The sequence below is a fragment of the Rhagoletis zephyria genome, unplaced genomic scaffold, assembly GCF_001687245.7.
Source record: "Rhagoletis zephyria isolate East Lansing unplaced genomic scaffold, Rhagoletis_zephyria_1.1 Rzeph_scaffold_09014, whole genome shotgun sequence".
Classification (NCBI taxonomy): Eukaryota; Metazoa; Arthropoda; class Insecta; order Diptera; family Tephritidae; genus Rhagoletis; species Rhagoletis zephyria.
In genome coordinates, this window is record NW_016166093.1 from 2372 (window position 1) to 21267 (window position 18896).

Below are 18896 nucleotides of genomic sequence, written 5' to 3' on the forward strand. Positions count from 1 at the left end.
TCACGATATTGCTTTGGACGGTTGCCGAAAGCATGACAGCTTATGTGAAAGACTGGCGAAGGCAAGATGCATGATTCAATAATACAAGGTTGGATAAACCGGCAGTCGTCTCGCTCCCGCATTCTGCCTTAGCCTGTGCTGCCTTCTTTTTTGATTTGTAGAAACTACTACTAAAATATAAGGAAAAATATTGTCTTCGTATAAAAAGTTTAACAGGCAACACTGCCGATATTTTCATCGATTGTTTCGTGGAAATTCATTTTCTTATTGGGCAAATTCAAGTAAGTATGGCAAAAAAATCAAAAATAATGGAAATATTTTGAATTACAACAATAATTTACATATTTGTTTGCAGGGTATCGGAGTTATTCATAATTTGTATTCAAAAAGTAGCGTTTTACAACAAGTGCAGCCGTTGCAAGTAAGTTTTGCATGTTAGGATCCCTGTGTGTCCGTCCACGTATGGCTGGTGCAGATAATACAAATATNACGTTGCAAGCAAGTTTTGCATGTTAGGATCCCTGTGTGTCCGTCCACGTATGGCTGGTGCAGATAATACAAATATTAATAAATATATTCTCTTGTGAAGGTCAGGATCACTTGGTTGTCCGTCCACGTTTGCTGATGCATGTATTTTTACCACTGCAGCGTTTGGGTTGGTCAAGTGCAGCCTTTGCATATTTACAAGTAANTTTACATAGAAAAAAGTACACAACATTACAAAAAAATAACATTGCGATATTGAAGATATAACTTTTAAATGTAAGCAATATAATGATTAGCAAGACTGATTGGCGGAAAAGTAGAAAACATTACTAAAAAATTTAAATTAAAAAAACCAAATGTAATTCAATTTAAGATATTAAACATGCAATCTTTAAATGCAACAAATATAATAGCTTTTAAAAGATTAATTTGTATGCATTAAATCAATTGCATCTTTATTATTTGTATAATTCTTAATATAGTCACTTTGAATAAAGGATTTGTTTGAATTCCATTAATTTTGTTTAATATATACTTGTTTAATATATACCATGGTTTATTTTGTATATTTGGGAACATTTCTTCAAAGATTTCAAAGATTTTTCTTTGGCAATAATTTTATGTTAATATCCATTTATTTAATTTTTAATATTTATGTGGCCANATGACTCTCATGTTTTCGGAGCCGTTCAACTGCCACGTTTGCTGGTTTCGTGCACGATCATTCAGAGTACAGATTTGCCGAAGTCAAAATCAGTATGAGCAGTTATAAGCATCGTTCACTTGTGTTGGCTGTATTTGCAAGACAGCACGCAATGCGCTCGTGTTCAGTCATCCTCTAATTTCGTTTAGGTATCGATACTACTAAGCCAACGCCGCTGCTCAGTCATACAAAGCAGCGGTATTGAATGAGTATGAACAGTTGAGGATCAACCAATGCCAATCCCTGACATACATGCGCAATGCGGAGCACTACCCTGTAGGGAAAGCCCGAACTGGTGAACCAAATTTGTAGTTCCGTACTAGATCTTTATCGCCAAAAGCGAACCAGCCCGATAGTAACTAGATCGCCACCAGTTCAAAAGAGCAAGATGTGGTACTTTAAAAACAAAAAACAATTTTATTTTTAGAAAACGACGAATTTAGGACTGTTTCGAAAGTATAGAAAGAAGGATCGCATCTGGCAAATTTTAAACTAGTTCGGAACTACCGAAAAAGGCATTCAGCGGGGGACTTCTTTACTTTAAATAGAGTTTTGCTTGGCGGGGTTTTCGTTCAAATACGCTTTCAGTCTGCACTCCGCAGATGCTTTTTTATAGTTTGGTAATACAAAACGACGAATTTAGGACTGGTTCGAAAGTATAGAAAGAACGATCGCATCTGGCAAATTTTGAACTAGTTCGGAACTACCGAAAAAGGCATTCAGCGGGGGGCTTCTTTACTTTAAATAGAGTTTTGCTTGGCGGGGTTTTCGTTCAAAATACGCTTTCAGTCTGCACTCCGCAGATGCTTTTTTATAGTTTGGTAATACAAAACGACGAATTTAGGACTGGTTCGAAAGTATAGAAAGAACGATCGCATCTGGCAAATTTCGAACTAGTTCGGAACTACCGAAAAAGGCATTCAGCGAGGGGCTTCTTTACTTTAAATAGAGTTTTGCTTGGCGGGGTTTTCGTTCAAATACGCTTTCAGTCTGCACTTCGTAGATGCTTTTTTTATAGTTTGGTAATACAAAACTAAAATTTATGTTAACATTTTGGGACCTTCTGGAATTTATTCAATAACGGCCAGCACCTGTGCAAATTCAACTACAGTCTAAGGTATGTAAACATGTTTTCAAATGCCCAATTTGATTTACATTCATTCACACAAATTTGATTTCAGATTGAAGACACATTTCTTTGCAAATAATTAAAAATTCCTACCATGGTAAAACCAAAAAGACTGTTTCAAAACATCTTGTTACTCTTTTCGTCTGTCGATTTTATAACTGCTTCGGAACTATTGAAAACGGGGCGCAAAGCGAACTAAATCCCATCTGCCGAGTTTAGGACTGGTTCTGAACTATATAAAAGGTAATGCAGCGGGGGAAAATTCGCCAGTTGTTTGCATGCAAAAGAGATTTATCGCGAACTAGTATTGGGTCTAAATGTACTAAAAGCGCACCAGTTCAGAACTAGAGATTTTTCTATGTATAGTATATGTATGTATGGACGTACTTAAATACATATATACTTAAAATTTTGTAAATAAATACATACATAAATGAGTACATATATATGTGGTACTTTACGTGAAATGTCTAAGGTAAAAATGCGAATATCCCGGGCCAAGCTGAGACCTTTGGAATTGATATCCTCTCTGATGGCAATTCTGTAACGCAAACGCATAGCCGTTGAAATCTAATATTACGAAAAAAGCCATTCGGAAAACAGGTATGCTTTTAGGAAAAAGCTTCAACTTTCAATTGCAAGCATTTATTTTAAAATAAAAGGCATCGGTTTTGGTGAAAATCGAAAGCGAATCAAAATATCTATTGGAAGCATCCGATAAAAATTTTAAATTTATAAAGTAGTATAAAGATTAAGTGCTTTTTAGTTAATTAAGCATAAAATATATATAATGAATCAGAGTATTTTAAGGCCAATAAGAGGTTTTGCCTATCTCAGAAACAACCTCGTTTCTCGTAAAATGTATTCAAACTACATTGGCCTTAAAATACTCTGATTCATTATGTATATTTTTAAGTGATGCTGAGAACTTCGATGCTATCACTGCTACTACTCGACACATGCTGTCGATGGTAATGAGCTCGCTGCCTCCGATATCATTTCGTGTGGACGCGCTAAAAAGGTCCCTAATGAGCCAAACCCAAAACGGCATTGTTGCCGGCATTTTTTCTTCCTCTTCTTCTTCTTTGTTCATAACAACATTAGCAAATAAACTTACTTGTATGCATAAATATGTACATACATAAGTGTACATTTTTTAAAATCACAAATTTTCGCACAATGGCAATTTCAAACTATAAATAAAAAAAGAAGAAGCAGGAAGGTGTAGATGAATACGCGGCGCATACCAAATTAATTGACAAAGAAGAGCTATTTCTGCGAAGTACGTGGATGCTAACTAAGTGTTTTGTTGAGGTGCGAATTTCCTACAACTTAATGTCTAATAGGAAATTTATCCAAGAGTTGGTAATACCCGATGACACCGACCGCACATCAAATGTACACGTGGTCGGTTCCAAACATTAACCTTTCTTCTTTTTAATTTACCTTAAAATCTTACATACATATCGTTACCTTAATATAGAAAGGCCCTAACTCATATAGTCGCTGAAATACAAAAATCCGTAACTAAGTAAAAATTCAAAATTCCCTTTTGATTGATTATGATGCATTTCATCGAATTGTAAGTACCCACATAATTTTAAGCAATACAACTTTTTAGTTAGTTACGGCTTTTTTGCATTTCAGCGGCTATATGAGTTAGGGCCTTTCTATATTAAGGTAACGATATGTATATTCCTGAGTAGGCCAGCAAGTTAGGAATATCGAATATTAGGCATTAGGAATATCGTCTACTGACTTGCGATAACACCCAACCCATTGGAAAGAGCACAGTCCCTTCTCAACTCTGACTCCTTTAAAGACCCCTGGGCATCCATTTGAAAATGGGGGTAAAATTAGCATTTTGACAGAAAATATAAACTCGGGTTACGCCGGTATTTTTGTGCAGAGCACTTTTCCGCGTTGGCAGCCTTCGGCCGCGCTTAGAAAAAATAACCATCATCACTATAGTATTTTCGCACAGAACACTTTCCGGGTCGGCGGCCTTCGGCCCGGATGGCTGCTGGGCTATCTGAAAAGATAACAATTAAGGCAACCTTGCAACCTTTTTCAAAGCGTTAATTTGAAGCAATTTAAAATTGCGAATATATCAGCATGACACATTGTGATAGATTTCCCCATGGGGATTGCAAGTTTGGTACCTGGTCCAGAGATACATGCCCGTAATTTGTCCTTCATCCTTAAACTGTCTTCGAACTTTCTGTCGAAGCAGGTCCCTTTAGTCATAGAATCAGAAATTCAGCATATTTCTAACCATGGTATCTTTTCAAGAATACCTTCGGTAGATCCGCTTTATCAGCCTGGAACTCCGCTCAGTAGAGCTGTAGCAACAGTTCTCTTAAGATGGGAGCTCCACTTGAATCTCTTATGTATCGCTATCTCCAGATATTTGACCTCATTGGAGTATTCTAGCCCTGTACTTCCAAGAGCGACCGAAACAAGGGTTGGTTTATACCTTGTTTTAAATGGTACAAGAACAGACTTCTGAGGAATAATGCTCATACCCTAATTTAAAAACTAACTAGCTTCGGAAATTTTGCATTGGAACCATCTTTGTCTCGTACAATTGATTTTGAATCCGTCAACTAAATGTTTGCTGGCGAAAGACCCAGAGCTTTTTCAACTAAATTCACTTAAGGATGGGACACTACCTTTTTTAGTTACAAGCCTATCCTGAACATTACACAAAATCCTGTGACCGAAAAATTTTAAAATTATACTAACAGGAACTGGAGTAAAAACTTCAGTTCTTCATCTTATTTGGCGCTAGTATACGAAATTCTCTACTTCTCCACAGTGACATGGGTGCCAAGGCCGGCATGCGCTGACTGTTTGTTTGATGACAGTGGACACTTCGTGTTGTCCTCGTTTACCACCAGATCCTTACGCTTCGCTTCCTTCTCCAACTTGGAAAAGGCTGAATAGACTTCGCGGTTTTTGTCACCGATGATGTCATCGTCATCGGCATGTGCCCACAATTTCAATCTTAGTTGCTGTCGTCGGTCGATGTACATACGAGATTCCTGAGAGCTCATCTAGGCAAACATTTTCATTCGAGTGTTTATTATGGTAATAGTAATAGCGGCCGCTGTGGTGTAGTGGCTAGCAGCTTTACCATTCCGCCGTCCCTGGGTTATTTGTGTTCGACATACTTATTACCGCATTAGCAACATTGTTTAACTTTTTCTTCTTATTTGGCTCTACAATCAATTTCGCTTTGGGCCCAGACCAAACATTTTCAGCAATTTGCTTGGCCTTTTGCAAAGTTCGGCCAGCTGATACCACCTAGTGTAAACAGATTTTTCTGCACTTGGTCCTTCATAATTCAAGCCTCCACAAGGTTAAATTTTTATGTCTTTCACAATGTCCATGTCATGGTAAAGATTTTATGGTTCATAATACCATCTTATTTATTACCCAAGTACAAAAACAGAACAATATATCCTGCGTAGAATACACTTAATTGGATGTACGTTATCAAAAATTCAATATCTTTTCGATTTGCGGTTCGATGTACCCACGAGCTAAATTCTTTAAGCACATATGAAAGTAAACACGGTGGGATGTTACATTATTTCCTCATGTGTGTACATAAGGGTGGTCCGAAAATACATGTGAAAAAGTAAAGACGGAATTTTAATGCTCTCACCCCTAGGATTGTTCTGTATCGAAAATATACCGTTGTTTTTTTAGTTTCAATTCAAAAAACATTTAGAGGTCGCTCAAAGCGTTCAAAGTTTTCCATGTATTTTATATGGGGGACAAAACAAATTTTCGTAGAAATGGTATATAATTATTGAAAATCAGTATTTTTCGATCAACAAACTCTGTTTCTCTTCATGAAATTCCCAATAATAATACGAAATTATTTATTTAACCATTTTTTTAGCTACTTTGTTTTATAAGTGTGCCAAAACCCCCAGAAAATGCAATAAATAAAAAAATCTTTAGTATTAAGAAATGGTTAAATAAACAATTGGGCATGTTTATTGGAAGTCTCTCTAAATATTTTTTGATTTAAAAATAAAAAATAGGGGTATATTTTTTCGATATAGAAAAATCCTAGGGGTGAGAGCATTAGAATTCCGACTTTGCTTATTTTAGACCACCCTAATGTAAACATGCACAAGTGGATGTACATATATATATAGTAAGTACAAATGAAAATATTTATGCATATACATTATAATAATATGTACCTACATATACATAACTAAATTTACTTATTGAGAAATATGTACATAAGCACGCGAGTTCATATAAATAGAAGATTTTTCATATGGTTGATGACCGATGATTATGTAGTACATTTGCTGACATAGTACATACTAAATACCAACAAAGGCACCTAAGAGGAGCTTGGGAAATTTACCAATGTTTAGTTTAAAGTTTAAATCCATTCACATACAGACTTATGCATTCATACATGCACATACATACATACGTATTAAAGTACGGCGGTGGACATCAAAATACGACAGTATGCAAGTTTAAAACTAATAGTAAATGTTAGGTAAAACAGTTTCTAACTCCAATGCACCTATCATCCATTTCTTCCACTGCATACACAGTAGTGATTGGATATCCGATAACGTTCTAAATGAAGACGAGATTTTAATTGTAATAGGTACCTCCAAAACGGGATTCGGTATGGGAGCTGGCATTTTTTCCCAGCCAATATCAATAAGAAAGAATAAACCATTTCGGACTACTGCCAGTGCCGCCGTTTCGGATCAATTGGACCAAAATTGGTAGTTTCATTTCTTAAAATAAGGCTTTTCGAGGGATTTTGGTAGGCAAATCACATATTTTCTTCATTTTATAAAATTTCAGTATCTCTTCTTTCGGGAGTACGGGATGATGTTAAAAGGAAAAGAGAAATGGGACATGTAAGAATAATAATAAAAATTAGACTATCCTCTAATTCATACAGTTTGTTTAAGTTAATAGAATATATTTAGATAATTGTTATGCAAATGGCAAATTTTACATTTCGCCAAAGCGAGCGAGTGAGAAGGGAGAGTATTTATACTTTATTTCCCTCTTCTCTCTTAAGAAAAGAATAGTTGAGAGCTTTTAATTCGTCGCGCAAAAGTAAAAACAGGTAACTTTCAAAACTTGACTATGAGTTCACGCTTTTTTCTTTATTTTACCCAAAAAGAGCTGCACATGAAGAAAAATTATGGACAAGTAGATTTTAATTGATCTTTTTATAATAAAGTGCTGTACCTACTTACATATGTTACAATATTTAAATCACATTTCCAATGAGAGTCACATTTTGGTAGGATTTTGTACCAATTGTGGTAGGAAAAAAACTGTTTGAGTGGCAACACTGACAACTGCAATGTTTTTCACACTGAGAAAAATGTGACTTATTAAATTCAAAATATTGTCTCCAAGATTCGCTTCTAGGCAAGCAGCATCATGGGCAAACAGGTATAAAAGGAAATCAAAAAATAAAGAAATTTCCTGAAATATTTGTTTTTTTTTGGCGAAATTCTTAGTTAATGTATTAATAAGGATATCGCAACAGAACTTCAAAGGTGACACAAGTCAAAGCTACGCGTTTGTCAGAAAATCCGGAAACGATTTCTTTGCACATGCTAATCATATGGGCAAGGGAGACTTTACNGCCGCCGCTTCGGATCAATTGGACCAAAATTGGTAGTTTCATTTCTTAAAATAAGGCTTTTCGAGGGATTTTGGTAGGCAAATCACATATTTTCTTCATTTTATAAAATTTCAGTATCTCTTCTTTCGGGAGTACGGGATGATGTTAAAAGGAAAAGAGAAATGGGACATGTAAGAATAATAATAAAAATTAGACTATCCTCTAATTCATACAGTTTGTTTAAGTTAATAGAATATATTTAGATAATTGTTATGCAAATGGCAAATTTTACATTTCGCCAAAGCGAGCGAGTGAGAAGGGAGAGTATTTATACTTTATTTCCCTCTTCTCTCTTAAGAAAAGAATAGTTGAGAGCTTTTAATTCGTCGCGCAAAAGTAAAAACAGGTAACTTTCAAAACTTGACTATGAGTTCACGCTTTTTTCTTTATTTTACCCAAAAAGAGCTGCACATGAAGAAAAATTATGGACAAGTAGATTTTAATTGATCTTTTTATAATAAAGTGCTGTACCTACTTACATATGTTACAATATTTAAATCACATTTCCAATGAGAGTCACATTTTGGTAGGATTTTGTACCAATTGTGGTAGGAAAAAAACTGTTTGAGTGGCAACACTGACAACTGCAATGTTTTTCACACTGAGAAAAATGTGACTTATTAAATTCAAAATATTGTCTCCAAGATTCGCTTCTAGGCAAGCAGCATCATGGGCAAACAGGTATAAAAGGAAATCAAAAAATAAAGAAATTTCCTGAAATATTTGTTTTTTTTTGGCGAAATTCTTAGTTAATGTATTAATAAGGATATCGCAACAGAACTTCAAAGGTGACACAAGTCAAAGCTACGCGTTTGTCAGAAAATCCGGAAACGATTTCTTTGCACATGCTAATCATATGGGCAAGGGAGACTTTACCTTAGGTTTTTTCAACAAATTATAACAAACATTTGCTTCAGCCTTTATTGAAAGGTAAATAAAAGCTTTGTGTATATTTTTTAACGCCTAATTTCAAAAATTCCAAATTTTGAGGTGTGTCAGTGCCAAATTAAAGCGCTTGGCCTGTAGATGTGCAAACTGGTTTTATTTTTTCGAAAGGAGTTTTCACCTGTTAAATAATTAAACTCAAGTTATTTACTACTCAATGCCCTCAGATCCGCACCGTCCGTTCGATTTTCAAAAGTGAGGTACCAAATTAATGGGTTTAGGGTGATGATGTTCAAGAACTTTTACTTTATCGAATAAAGTTGCCACCACCATTAGCTCAAATTAATTAAAAAGTTAAATCAATTATTAAGTATGGGTATCACTCGAAATGGTTTTGAAAAGGCTTTATAACTTAACTCCATATAGGAGGGTTGCCACATATTAAAAAAATGTAATTAAATATTAATTAAAGGAATTTAGTAAGTAAATAAGGTATAGCTATATGGGTGTCATACAAAAGAGGTTTAAGAAGGTAGTAGTTTGGAAATATTTTGAATAAGTTTGCCACCTATTTGAGAAGTCTAATTGAATTATTTTATACCTAAGTTATATGAAATATTAACGATGGATGTCAAATGAAAGAGCTTCAAGAAATACTTAGTTTGACAATTTAGAACATTTTTGTTGTGCTTTAGGGTTGCCCAGCTTAAAGGGCTAAACTAAAATTATTTAATAAGATAAATGAATTACTAACCGATGGTAATCAATGGAAATGGGTTTAAAAACCTTTACTTAAGAACTATATTTAGGAGGGTTGCCACGTGTTTAAAAAATGAATTTCCACTTAATTCATCAGTTATTTGAAATATTTATAAAAATGTCAGGGGAAAAATATTTAACGAAATTTTAGTTCGAAAATAATTTTTAAGAGGGTTGCCGCCTATTTTGAAAGTGGTATTTCGTTTAATTATACGTAAGTTAAATGAAATTTTAAAATATGGTTTGCAAAAGAACGAGTGTTACGAAATCTTTAAATTGAACATTTGGTTTTTTTTTTGTTGAAAAAATTAAGCTCAAATTATTTAATGAGTTTAATGGATTGTCAAAAGATGGGTATCAATCGAAATGGGTTTGAAAATAGTTTATTTCTAAACTTTATTTACGAGAGTGGCCATGTGCTTAAAAATACTAAATTCAACTTAATTCATCAGTTAATTGAAATATGTATAACAATGCCAGGCGAAAGATTTTAGTTTAAAAATAACTTTGAAGGGGTTGCCACCTGTTTTAAAAGTCGAATTTGTTTTACTTATACGAAATACACATAAATGAATTATCGAAATATTAGTGTCAAACGAAAGTGTTTTAAGAAAACTATAGGATGATAATATTTTTAATTAGAATTGCCATAAATTTTTATATTTTTTTTTTAAGGTCATCACATCTGCAACGTTATTTCGAATTTCCANACCATAAATTTTAATATTTTTTTTTTAAGGTCATCACATCTGCAACGTTATTTCGAATTTCCAAAATGAGAAGTCTAAGAACTGGGATTCTACATAGATGTGCACAGGTTTTATTTTTTGAAGTTAAATGAAAACCGACACCATGCGAGATCTCTCATCACTCGGAAATGGTTAGATCAATCATTAGGAATATTTTTATAGGGTTTTGTATAAAGTTTTACCTGTTTCAAAAATTTAATTAATTGTTGGCGTTTTGGCGCCATNTGAAAACCGACACCATGCGAGATCTCTCATCACTCGGAAATGGTTAGATCAATCATTAGGAATATTTTTATAGGGTTTTGTATAAAGTTTTACCTGTTTCAAAAATTTAATTAATTGTTGGCGTTTTGGCGCCATGCGGGCTCACTAGCTTCATTTTAATTTTGGATTGTACGAAATTCATTTTGCATACAATAGTGTCGATCAGGAAGAACCAACTAAAGAAGGACCTGTCTACACTTGATGTAAATCTTTGGAGGAACTTCCCTAAGCAAGGAGGCGATTTGTGATCTCCGCACAGACCGACAAAAAATAAGATGATTTAATTCACTAGGTGGTGCAGGAGTTGAGACATTTGAAAACTCTGTATTTAGACGTGTTGCGATTTGGTTCATATTTAGAAAGCTTGTTTTAGAAATAGTTTTTACTACCAAAGGCCAACCTACTAAGTATATGAGATACTGTATTAGGTTGATGAAAATTTAAACGGTGCTCACATGAGGTGATTTTACAGGCAATTTTAAAGGCGATTAATTGGATCAAAAGTTGGCTGCCCCCAACTACATTGGAAGCGATTAGTTTAAAGGCCTTTCATACCAGGCGATTGCTGCGTTCAACTAAAATTTGCCGGTAAAATCGCCTCATGTAAACACCGTATTAGGATACCGTAAGAAACTGTAGATTTTAGATCTTTCGTCAATTGAGAGCTGTGTGATAATCAGGCTTGCCAGATTTTCCTTTTCGAACTGTCAAACATCTGAAAAAGAGAATAAACAAAATGTTTTCGCATCTGGTTTAAGTTGACAGTCAGTAATAATTTATGAACTAATTTTTAGAAAGTTCATATCTAACGTAATTATAAAATGAATATTTTTAGTAAAAAGGCTAGAAAAAAGCCATGAAACTAGAACTAAAATTCTGATGCTAGAGACGAAAAACAAATGCTAAATCTAGCCTCGAAAGTAATCTGGTCTCACTGGTGCGCATATAAGTACGTGAGAAAAGCGTGCAGTTGAGCTGTACGCTTGATAGGTAATGCCCATTACGGGACTAAAGACACCCATCGGCTACGCGTGGTTATGCCGATAAAACGTATGCTAAGTAGTATGTAAGTCTAAATATTGACCTATAAGTTTGTTTCGACATCAACAATTAATTTAAAAATTGCAATCGATCATGCTAGCTTCAAAGTAGATTTTTAGGGCTAGCTACGGCACTATGTTGGTTGGTCGCAGTGCTAGCTACGATACAATTAGCGCGTTTTGGGCCATTTTAATACACATTAGTAGAAATTAGCCATTTTGATTCATTAATGAATTGCTGATATCAGCTGTGGTAGACCCTGCCATATTTATCTGCTGCCTTTATGCCTAAAAGCTGCTAGGACTGAGCATTCACAAGGGAAATGCTGGACCACTTCTTCGCTATATTTTAGTTGAGAGTTGCGGCAAGTTCTATTATACGGGAACCCTATTCCATCTGCATGTGAGTAGTCCACAGCGTTATGTGATTTTATGATAATAAGCCATAAATTAAAAAAAAAACAACTACGACAACAAGTAAAATCTAAATTGAATCTTTTTCTTTATTACCTGAAAATGTTGATAAATAACAGCCTAAGAACATTATAACATAGCATAACATAACATCAAATAACATTACCAATCTAAAGGACCTAAAGCAGTTTTCTAAGTTTATCAGAAGATGGAGACTTTTGAAAGTTTATAAATAAGTATGATAGCGACTTTTGCAAGAGTAGTTAACATTTGATAAGTTTTTTCAGAATATGCAAAGATTTTGCACTGGGCTGTAATAGGATATGAAACTACTTTAAATAGTGGTACGTTACCCACCAAAAACTAAAAATCTAAAAAATTTTACATAGCACACTTTGCAAGTGGACTACTCATGTGTGCCTATGGGCCAGTGAGCCATAATGGTTGACACAATTCTGAATACTTTTGTCCTTGACCTAATAAGCAGGTCAAATGTCTTCGTCGTATTATAGTCAGGCCACGGTTCTTTGGCTATTTGCAAGTTTGCATATCCGACACCCTTTCCTTGCCAGTCTTAGACTCCGAGAGGGCATCCCAGTGCAACAACCTCGGATTCCTCCAAATTCATCGGCCATATCATTGCCTTCAATGTACCTACGGCCGGGAACCCAGACAAGAGAGACGCTAATTGACGCAGACTTTGGGCATAATACCGCTTTGCACCTCTGTACAAGCTGGAATTTGGTGACCCGAACCTGACAAGCTACAAAGAAACCTATGGATGCGTTCACACAGAAAGCCAAGCGGTGCTGAGCGAAGAAAGGCGAAGCGAACCTGCAGGTGTTCACACTGAACGACTTACTGCCAATGAAAAGCGGTAGAAATATTTGCTCAATTTTATTCAAAATATTAGTTGAAAAATTCGTTTTTACTTGAATATTTTGATATCTTGTTTGCAGCAGCGTCATGAAGCCGAAAAATTAAATAGCAATTCGAAATCAAAAGCTTCGTTGCTTTCAGCTCCAAAACGCTTCTGAAAANATTTTGATATCTTGTTTGCAGCAGCGTCATGAAGCCGAAAAATTAAATAGAAATTCGAAATCAAAAGCTTCGTTGCTTTCAGCTCCAAAACGCTTCTGAAAAAGCTTGCTGTATGAAGACTTTCATATATGTACATNCTGAACGACTTACTGCCAATGAAAAGCGGTAGAAATATTTGCTCAATTTTATTCAAAATATTAGTTGAAAAATTCGTTTTTACTTGAATATTTTGATATCTTGTTTGCAGCAGCGTCATGAAGCCGAAAAATTAAATAGCAATTCGAAATCAAAAGCTTCGTTGCTTTCAGCTCCAAAACGCTTCTGAAAAAGCTACAGCAATTTGAAAGTTTCACTCTGCTCGGAACGGCTTCGCTCGGCTCGGCTCCGCTTTCCGTGTGAACGTACCCTAAGACTACCGCTTGTAAGATGCTTGTATCATTTCCTAGACGGAAAAGCAAGGAGATATAAGAGTTCTTCGGAGAACATACCTGTACCCGATCTATCATTGAACCGTCTAATTGCCTCTTTATCGGCCACTTTGTATCTCCTGTTTGTTTATGTCCGGCCACCATAGCAGGACGCCATAGTTTAAATGTGTCTTATGATGCCGAAGTACATCCACATCACAAGTTTCGGTTTTAGTCCTAGTATGCTATGTAGCCCTTCTGTCTACGATATTCGATGTTGATTTTGCAGTTTAATTGCACTACTATGTATTTATATGCAAACACTAATAGTACCCAATTATCTTCCTAATAAAGTCAATTTTTAATTTGGAATTATGTACTCTCGTTCCTTTATTTCAATATAAAGTTCTACGCCTATAAAAAGCCATGTGCCGTAGGGATAAATATATCCAATCATCTTTGAGCTACGTCAACTAAACGTCGCTGGTAGTTTTTGCTTATGTGGCCGCCACTGTACACAGACCATACATAAATAAGTACGTATAAGTATGCATATGTATATGAACTTAAATAGCAGCTTCTGCATAAAACGATATTTATTGATTAAACAAACAACATTTTAGAGCATAGATCAACGATCACAGATATCCCATTACCGAGCATACAAATACTATGCAAGTTAGCAAATAGGCTTTGGTTTAGGGAAATGTGCTAACCACTGGCTACCTAGCTAAGTTTTGTGGCTTAGTATGCTGTGCGAGAAAAAANACATACCTGTACCCGATCTATCATTGAACCGTCTAATTGCCTCTTTATCGACCACTTTGTATCTCCTGTTTGTTTATGTCCGGCCACCATAGCAGGGCGCCATAGTTTAAATGTGTCCTATGATGCCGAAGTACATCCACATCACAAGTTTCGGTTTTAGTCCTAGTATGCTATGTAGTAGCCCTTCTGTCTACGATATTCGATGTTGATTTTCCAGTTTAATTGCACTACTATGTATTCATATGCAAACACTAACAGTACCCAATTAGCTTCCTAATAAAGTCAATCTTTAATTTGGAATTATGTACTCGCGTTCTTTTATTTCAATATAAAGTTCTACGCCTATAAAAAGCCATGTGCCGTAGGGATAAATATATCCAATCATCTGTGAGCTACGTCAACTAAACGTCGCTAGTAGTATTTACTTATGTGGCCGCCACTGTACCCTGACCATACATAAATAAGTACGTATAAGTATGCATATGTATATGAACTTAAATAGCAGCTTCTGCATAAAACGATATTTATTGATTAAGCAAACAACATTTTAGAGCATAGATCAACGATCACAGATATCCCATTACCGAGCATACAAATACTATGCAAGTTAACAAATTGGCTTTTTTGGTATTTCTAAGTATGTATACACACTTATCGCGTTAGGGAAATGTGCTAACCACTGGCTACCTAGCTAAGTTTTGTGGCTTAGTATGCTGTGCGAGAAAAAGGTCCCACAGGGGTGTGGCGGTGCGACGATTTCGGTACTTAAGAATTGCTTAGTTACATACATAGATATATACATTATCCATTACAGTCACGGGCATACGCAGATTGTGCGGTCTTTTGTGTGTACGGATGTATGTATGTTATACTATTGCGCGTGTATGTGGGACAAATCNCTTAGTTACATACATAGATATATACATTATCCATTACAGTCACGGGCATACGCAGATTGTGCGGTACTTTGTGTGTACGGATGTATGTATGTTATACTATTGCGCGTGTATGTGGGACAAATCCAAAGTAGCCCGACTAATTCCATTTAGCACCTGCCATTTTTGGCCTATAAATTTGTATGCCACTCAAAGAGACTTTAACAGTTCACATCGAGTTTGGTTCACGGGTAGTTGCGAATTAGCTCATCGGGTTTTTGGTACACGTGGATCAATTTAAAAAACATTTAATAAGTGATCGAGTTGAAAATAATGAAATTTTGTTTGGTTCTTGCTGTGTGCGTCCTGGCCACGCTTACGCCCGCCACACACGCTTTCTTGGGTGCCAAGTTGGCACTTTTGGGATTAGCTGGAAATTTAGGCGGTGGTGGTGGAGGGGGCGGCGGCGGCGGCGGTCTTAGTGGCGGAGGTGGTTATGGCAGCGGCAACTACAATGGCGGCTTTTATGGTCAACAAAATCGCGCTATTTACAGCGGTGGCTACGGCAACGGCAATGGCTATGGCTACGGACGTCAGGCCTACAGCGGCGGCTACAATTACGGCGCTGGGGGGAGTGGCGGCTATGATGGCGGCTATAACAATGGAGGATATAGCGGCGGCGGCTACAGTCGAGGCAGTTACGGTAGCAGCGGCGGTGGCGAGCAGATAGTAAAGATCATCAAAGTAATTTTACCCAGTCAGAATGAAGGCGTATCATCCAATTATGCCAGCGGCTACTCTAGTGGCTACGCCAACGGTGGTTGGACACCAATACCGGCGCCGGTAGCTGTTTCCACACCAGCACAAGTGGCGGTGGCGCCAGTGCGCACAATAATTCAATCCGCTCCAGCTCCTCCACCCGTACAAGTGCCCATACAAACCGCCTATGTTTCAGCGCCTGCACCACAACCTATTCAATATGCGAGTCAACAATCTTACCAGTATAGAGAGTCCGCCGCAGCGCCCGTCGCCGTTCAGGTGCAATCGCCTCCCTCAATCAATTTGCCTGCACCCGAACCTGCGTCTCAAATTTCAGTTAATCTACAGCCTCCAGCCGTGCAAGCGTCCACTTCTTATGTGACTACACAGGCGGTTGCGCCGGTGCGTACGGTGGTGCAGGCACCGCAAGCTCCCGTTCAAACCACATATTATTCAGCGCCTGCGCCACAACCCGTTCCACAGCTCATTCCCCAAATTATTTCATCACCTGGACCTGCTACTGGACAAAATACGCAAGTGGTGAAAACCATTAAGTTAATCGTCGACGAGGATGACGGCAGCCAAGGCGGTTTCAATGGCGTCCCCGCACAATCTTATGGCCCACCACCGCCACCTTCAAATGTCGGCGCTTGGGGAAGCAGCAGCAGTTCTTCGGGTGGTTGGAACAATGGTTGGAATAATGGATATAAAAGTGGTGGCATCTGGGAAAAGATTGGTTGTTAAAAATAAGAAACGTCTAGTCAAAAACATTAATCGCCATATTTTAATTACTCTCGAATAGTCTTAAATTAATGCTATCCACTCGAACTGTGTTACATATCTTGACGAGCTCATGTATACATAAAACGAAACTGAATACTGTTTTCGAATAAATTCCGACACTATTTTTTGATCCTATGATGTTTTTGTTATGAAGGGTTATCCACCGCTGTTGTGTAGTAGTTCCACAGGGATCGATCCCAATTTCCGACTAACATCAAAAACAAAAGAAAAGAAAAAGTTTTTTCTAAAAGCGCTTGCGCATTGGCAAGCAATGGCCGACTGTATTCTGTCATAAAAAATAGAGTCTCATAAAAATAAAGCCGCCATTCGGAGTCGCGTGATCCATGATTCGGTTGTTCTTTTTGATTACATTTACTCTAAAGATTTTTTTTAAGTTTTTATATTTTTCTTTATTTACTTAGTTTATTTAACATTACGTTTGTGTTTATTTGTGGTCTCATATTTGCATTCGATCAGACATAACATCAAAATGATAATATAAAATTTCGTTCTTCATTTTATTTGTCCTGAATTCGAAAAAAAAATTTACGAAGTGCAGAAAAAAATTTATTGAAAGTAATTTTTGTATGAGGATATTTAGATAGAAACTTGTAAAGAAAACAAATTCCGACAACGTCTGCATGACTCCTGCACGCCTTCACAACTACCTTAAATTTAGTTTTGCCATAGCTAAATGAAATTTACTTATTTATCGAAATCACACAAAAAAAGCTAGAATTGGTTATTTTAATCAATCGATATTTTTTTCTGCAGGGCGCCTAAGTAATTTTGACCGAGACCAGCACGCCAGTCTCTTTTCTCTTCTTTTGTGCCAACTGACGCCAATTGGCAATGCAAAATGAAGCCAAGGAGAAAGCTCTTGATATTTTTATAAATCTTCAAACCTAGCGTAAGGCCAATTTATGACACAGAGTAGACTGGGGAAGAATATTTTGAAGGCACAGATGTAGATGTGTTTCTCAACGCCCAAGGACAGTACGCTGCCCATTTGTTGAGAAGATTCTACAACATGGATTTTTCTGGACTTTGTTTGCTTAATTACATATTATTGAATTTTTACGGATGGTTCTAAAACTTACATTTGGAAAAAGCTGACAGGGACAACATGATGGAAAATGGGTCGAAGCCATTCGCCAGCCTTCAAACTAGGTACTTCCAAACTGAGCAGTGTAACTGTCAGCTAAATTTTGTTGGTAAGTAGATACATATAAGGAACTTGTTTCACTCTACATACTCAAAAGTGGCAGGTCACACGAGAATTCCTGCTCATTTGGTTAAAAAGGACTCAGATCAGGAATTTCTTAGCCCGCAAGCAATATACTAATATAGCACTCAGCAATGACTGGGAGGCTTCCACTGGCTGCTGCATTAACTCTTTGGCTACCGCGGAAAAAATATCATTACCTACCGTTCAGGCCATTGGACCCCTATGTAAGTAATTATGTGGGTCCAACGTACCCGGGCTGGTAGATCGCGCTGGATTTACAATAGCAATACTAATTATTAAAAAAAAAATAAGCATGATCAGAGAAGTATAGACTAAACATCAGATATTGATATGTGAACACAAAAAAGGTTATTCGGCTCTATTGGATCTAGCCGGCAGACAGCAGGTTAAGCAAATAAGACAGAAAACAACCTTTGGAATTGCTAAGTGGTAGTTGCTGGCGCAAACTTCTGAAAGCGGTTGGAATACATGACAACCTTATTTCATTTCCTTTCTTGATGAAGATGAGGCGGCAGGCGAATTTTTGCGGTTCGGTTCCACCTCCGCAAGTACGGTATAGTATGACCAAAGTTTTGTTTCCTGCACGCGTTGTTGATTCAAAAGTTTAAACTACTTGAAAATTGTACGAATATGAATTCCTACTATCAAATACTTTCGGATCGAGTAGAAAGTCTTTCCATTCATTTGGCTCTACTTTTGAATATTTTTTGTTTTTATTTGGTGGCACTGACTGTGAGCGATGACAAACAAAAAAAAAATTATAAAATTTAAAACAAAAATGTATGTGTGCTTTGGCAACGAAGCTTTATACCATATGTTAGCATAGTAGAAGAGCATTTGCTTATGGAGATTTCGTTGCTTCCAAAAAATGTTGCCCTTTCCCGATGCGA

At 36.6% G+C, this 18896-nt stretch overlaps 1 protein-coding gene and 1 long non-coding RNA gene across 2 annotated transcripts; both read left to right on the forward strand.

Annotated features, from left to right (window-relative positions):
• The first annotated feature begins 332 nt into the window (after positions 1–332).
• Positions 333–687, forward strand: LOC108375494 (uncharacterized). The gene is made up of 2 exons (XR_001849164.1): positions 333–421; positions 590–687. It is a non-coding gene; the product is annotated as an uncharacterized LOC108375494 (long non-coding RNA).
• Positions 688–15548: 14861 nt separating this feature from the next.
• LOC108375492 (glycine, alanine and asparagine-rich protein-like) lies at positions 15549–16718 on the forward strand. The gene has a single exon (XM_017631624.1). The coding sequence runs from the start codon at positions 15549–15551 to the stop codon at positions 16716–16718; it is 1170 nt and encodes a 389-aa protein (XP_017487113.1).
• The last annotated feature ends 2178 nt before the right edge of the window (positions 16719–18896 follow it).

Excerpts from the sequence above, each read along its gene's own strand:
- LOC108375492 (XM_017631624.1), top strand. The coding sequence starts at position 15,549 with ATGAAATTTTGTTTGGTTCTTGCTGTGTGCGTCCTGGCCACGCTTACG.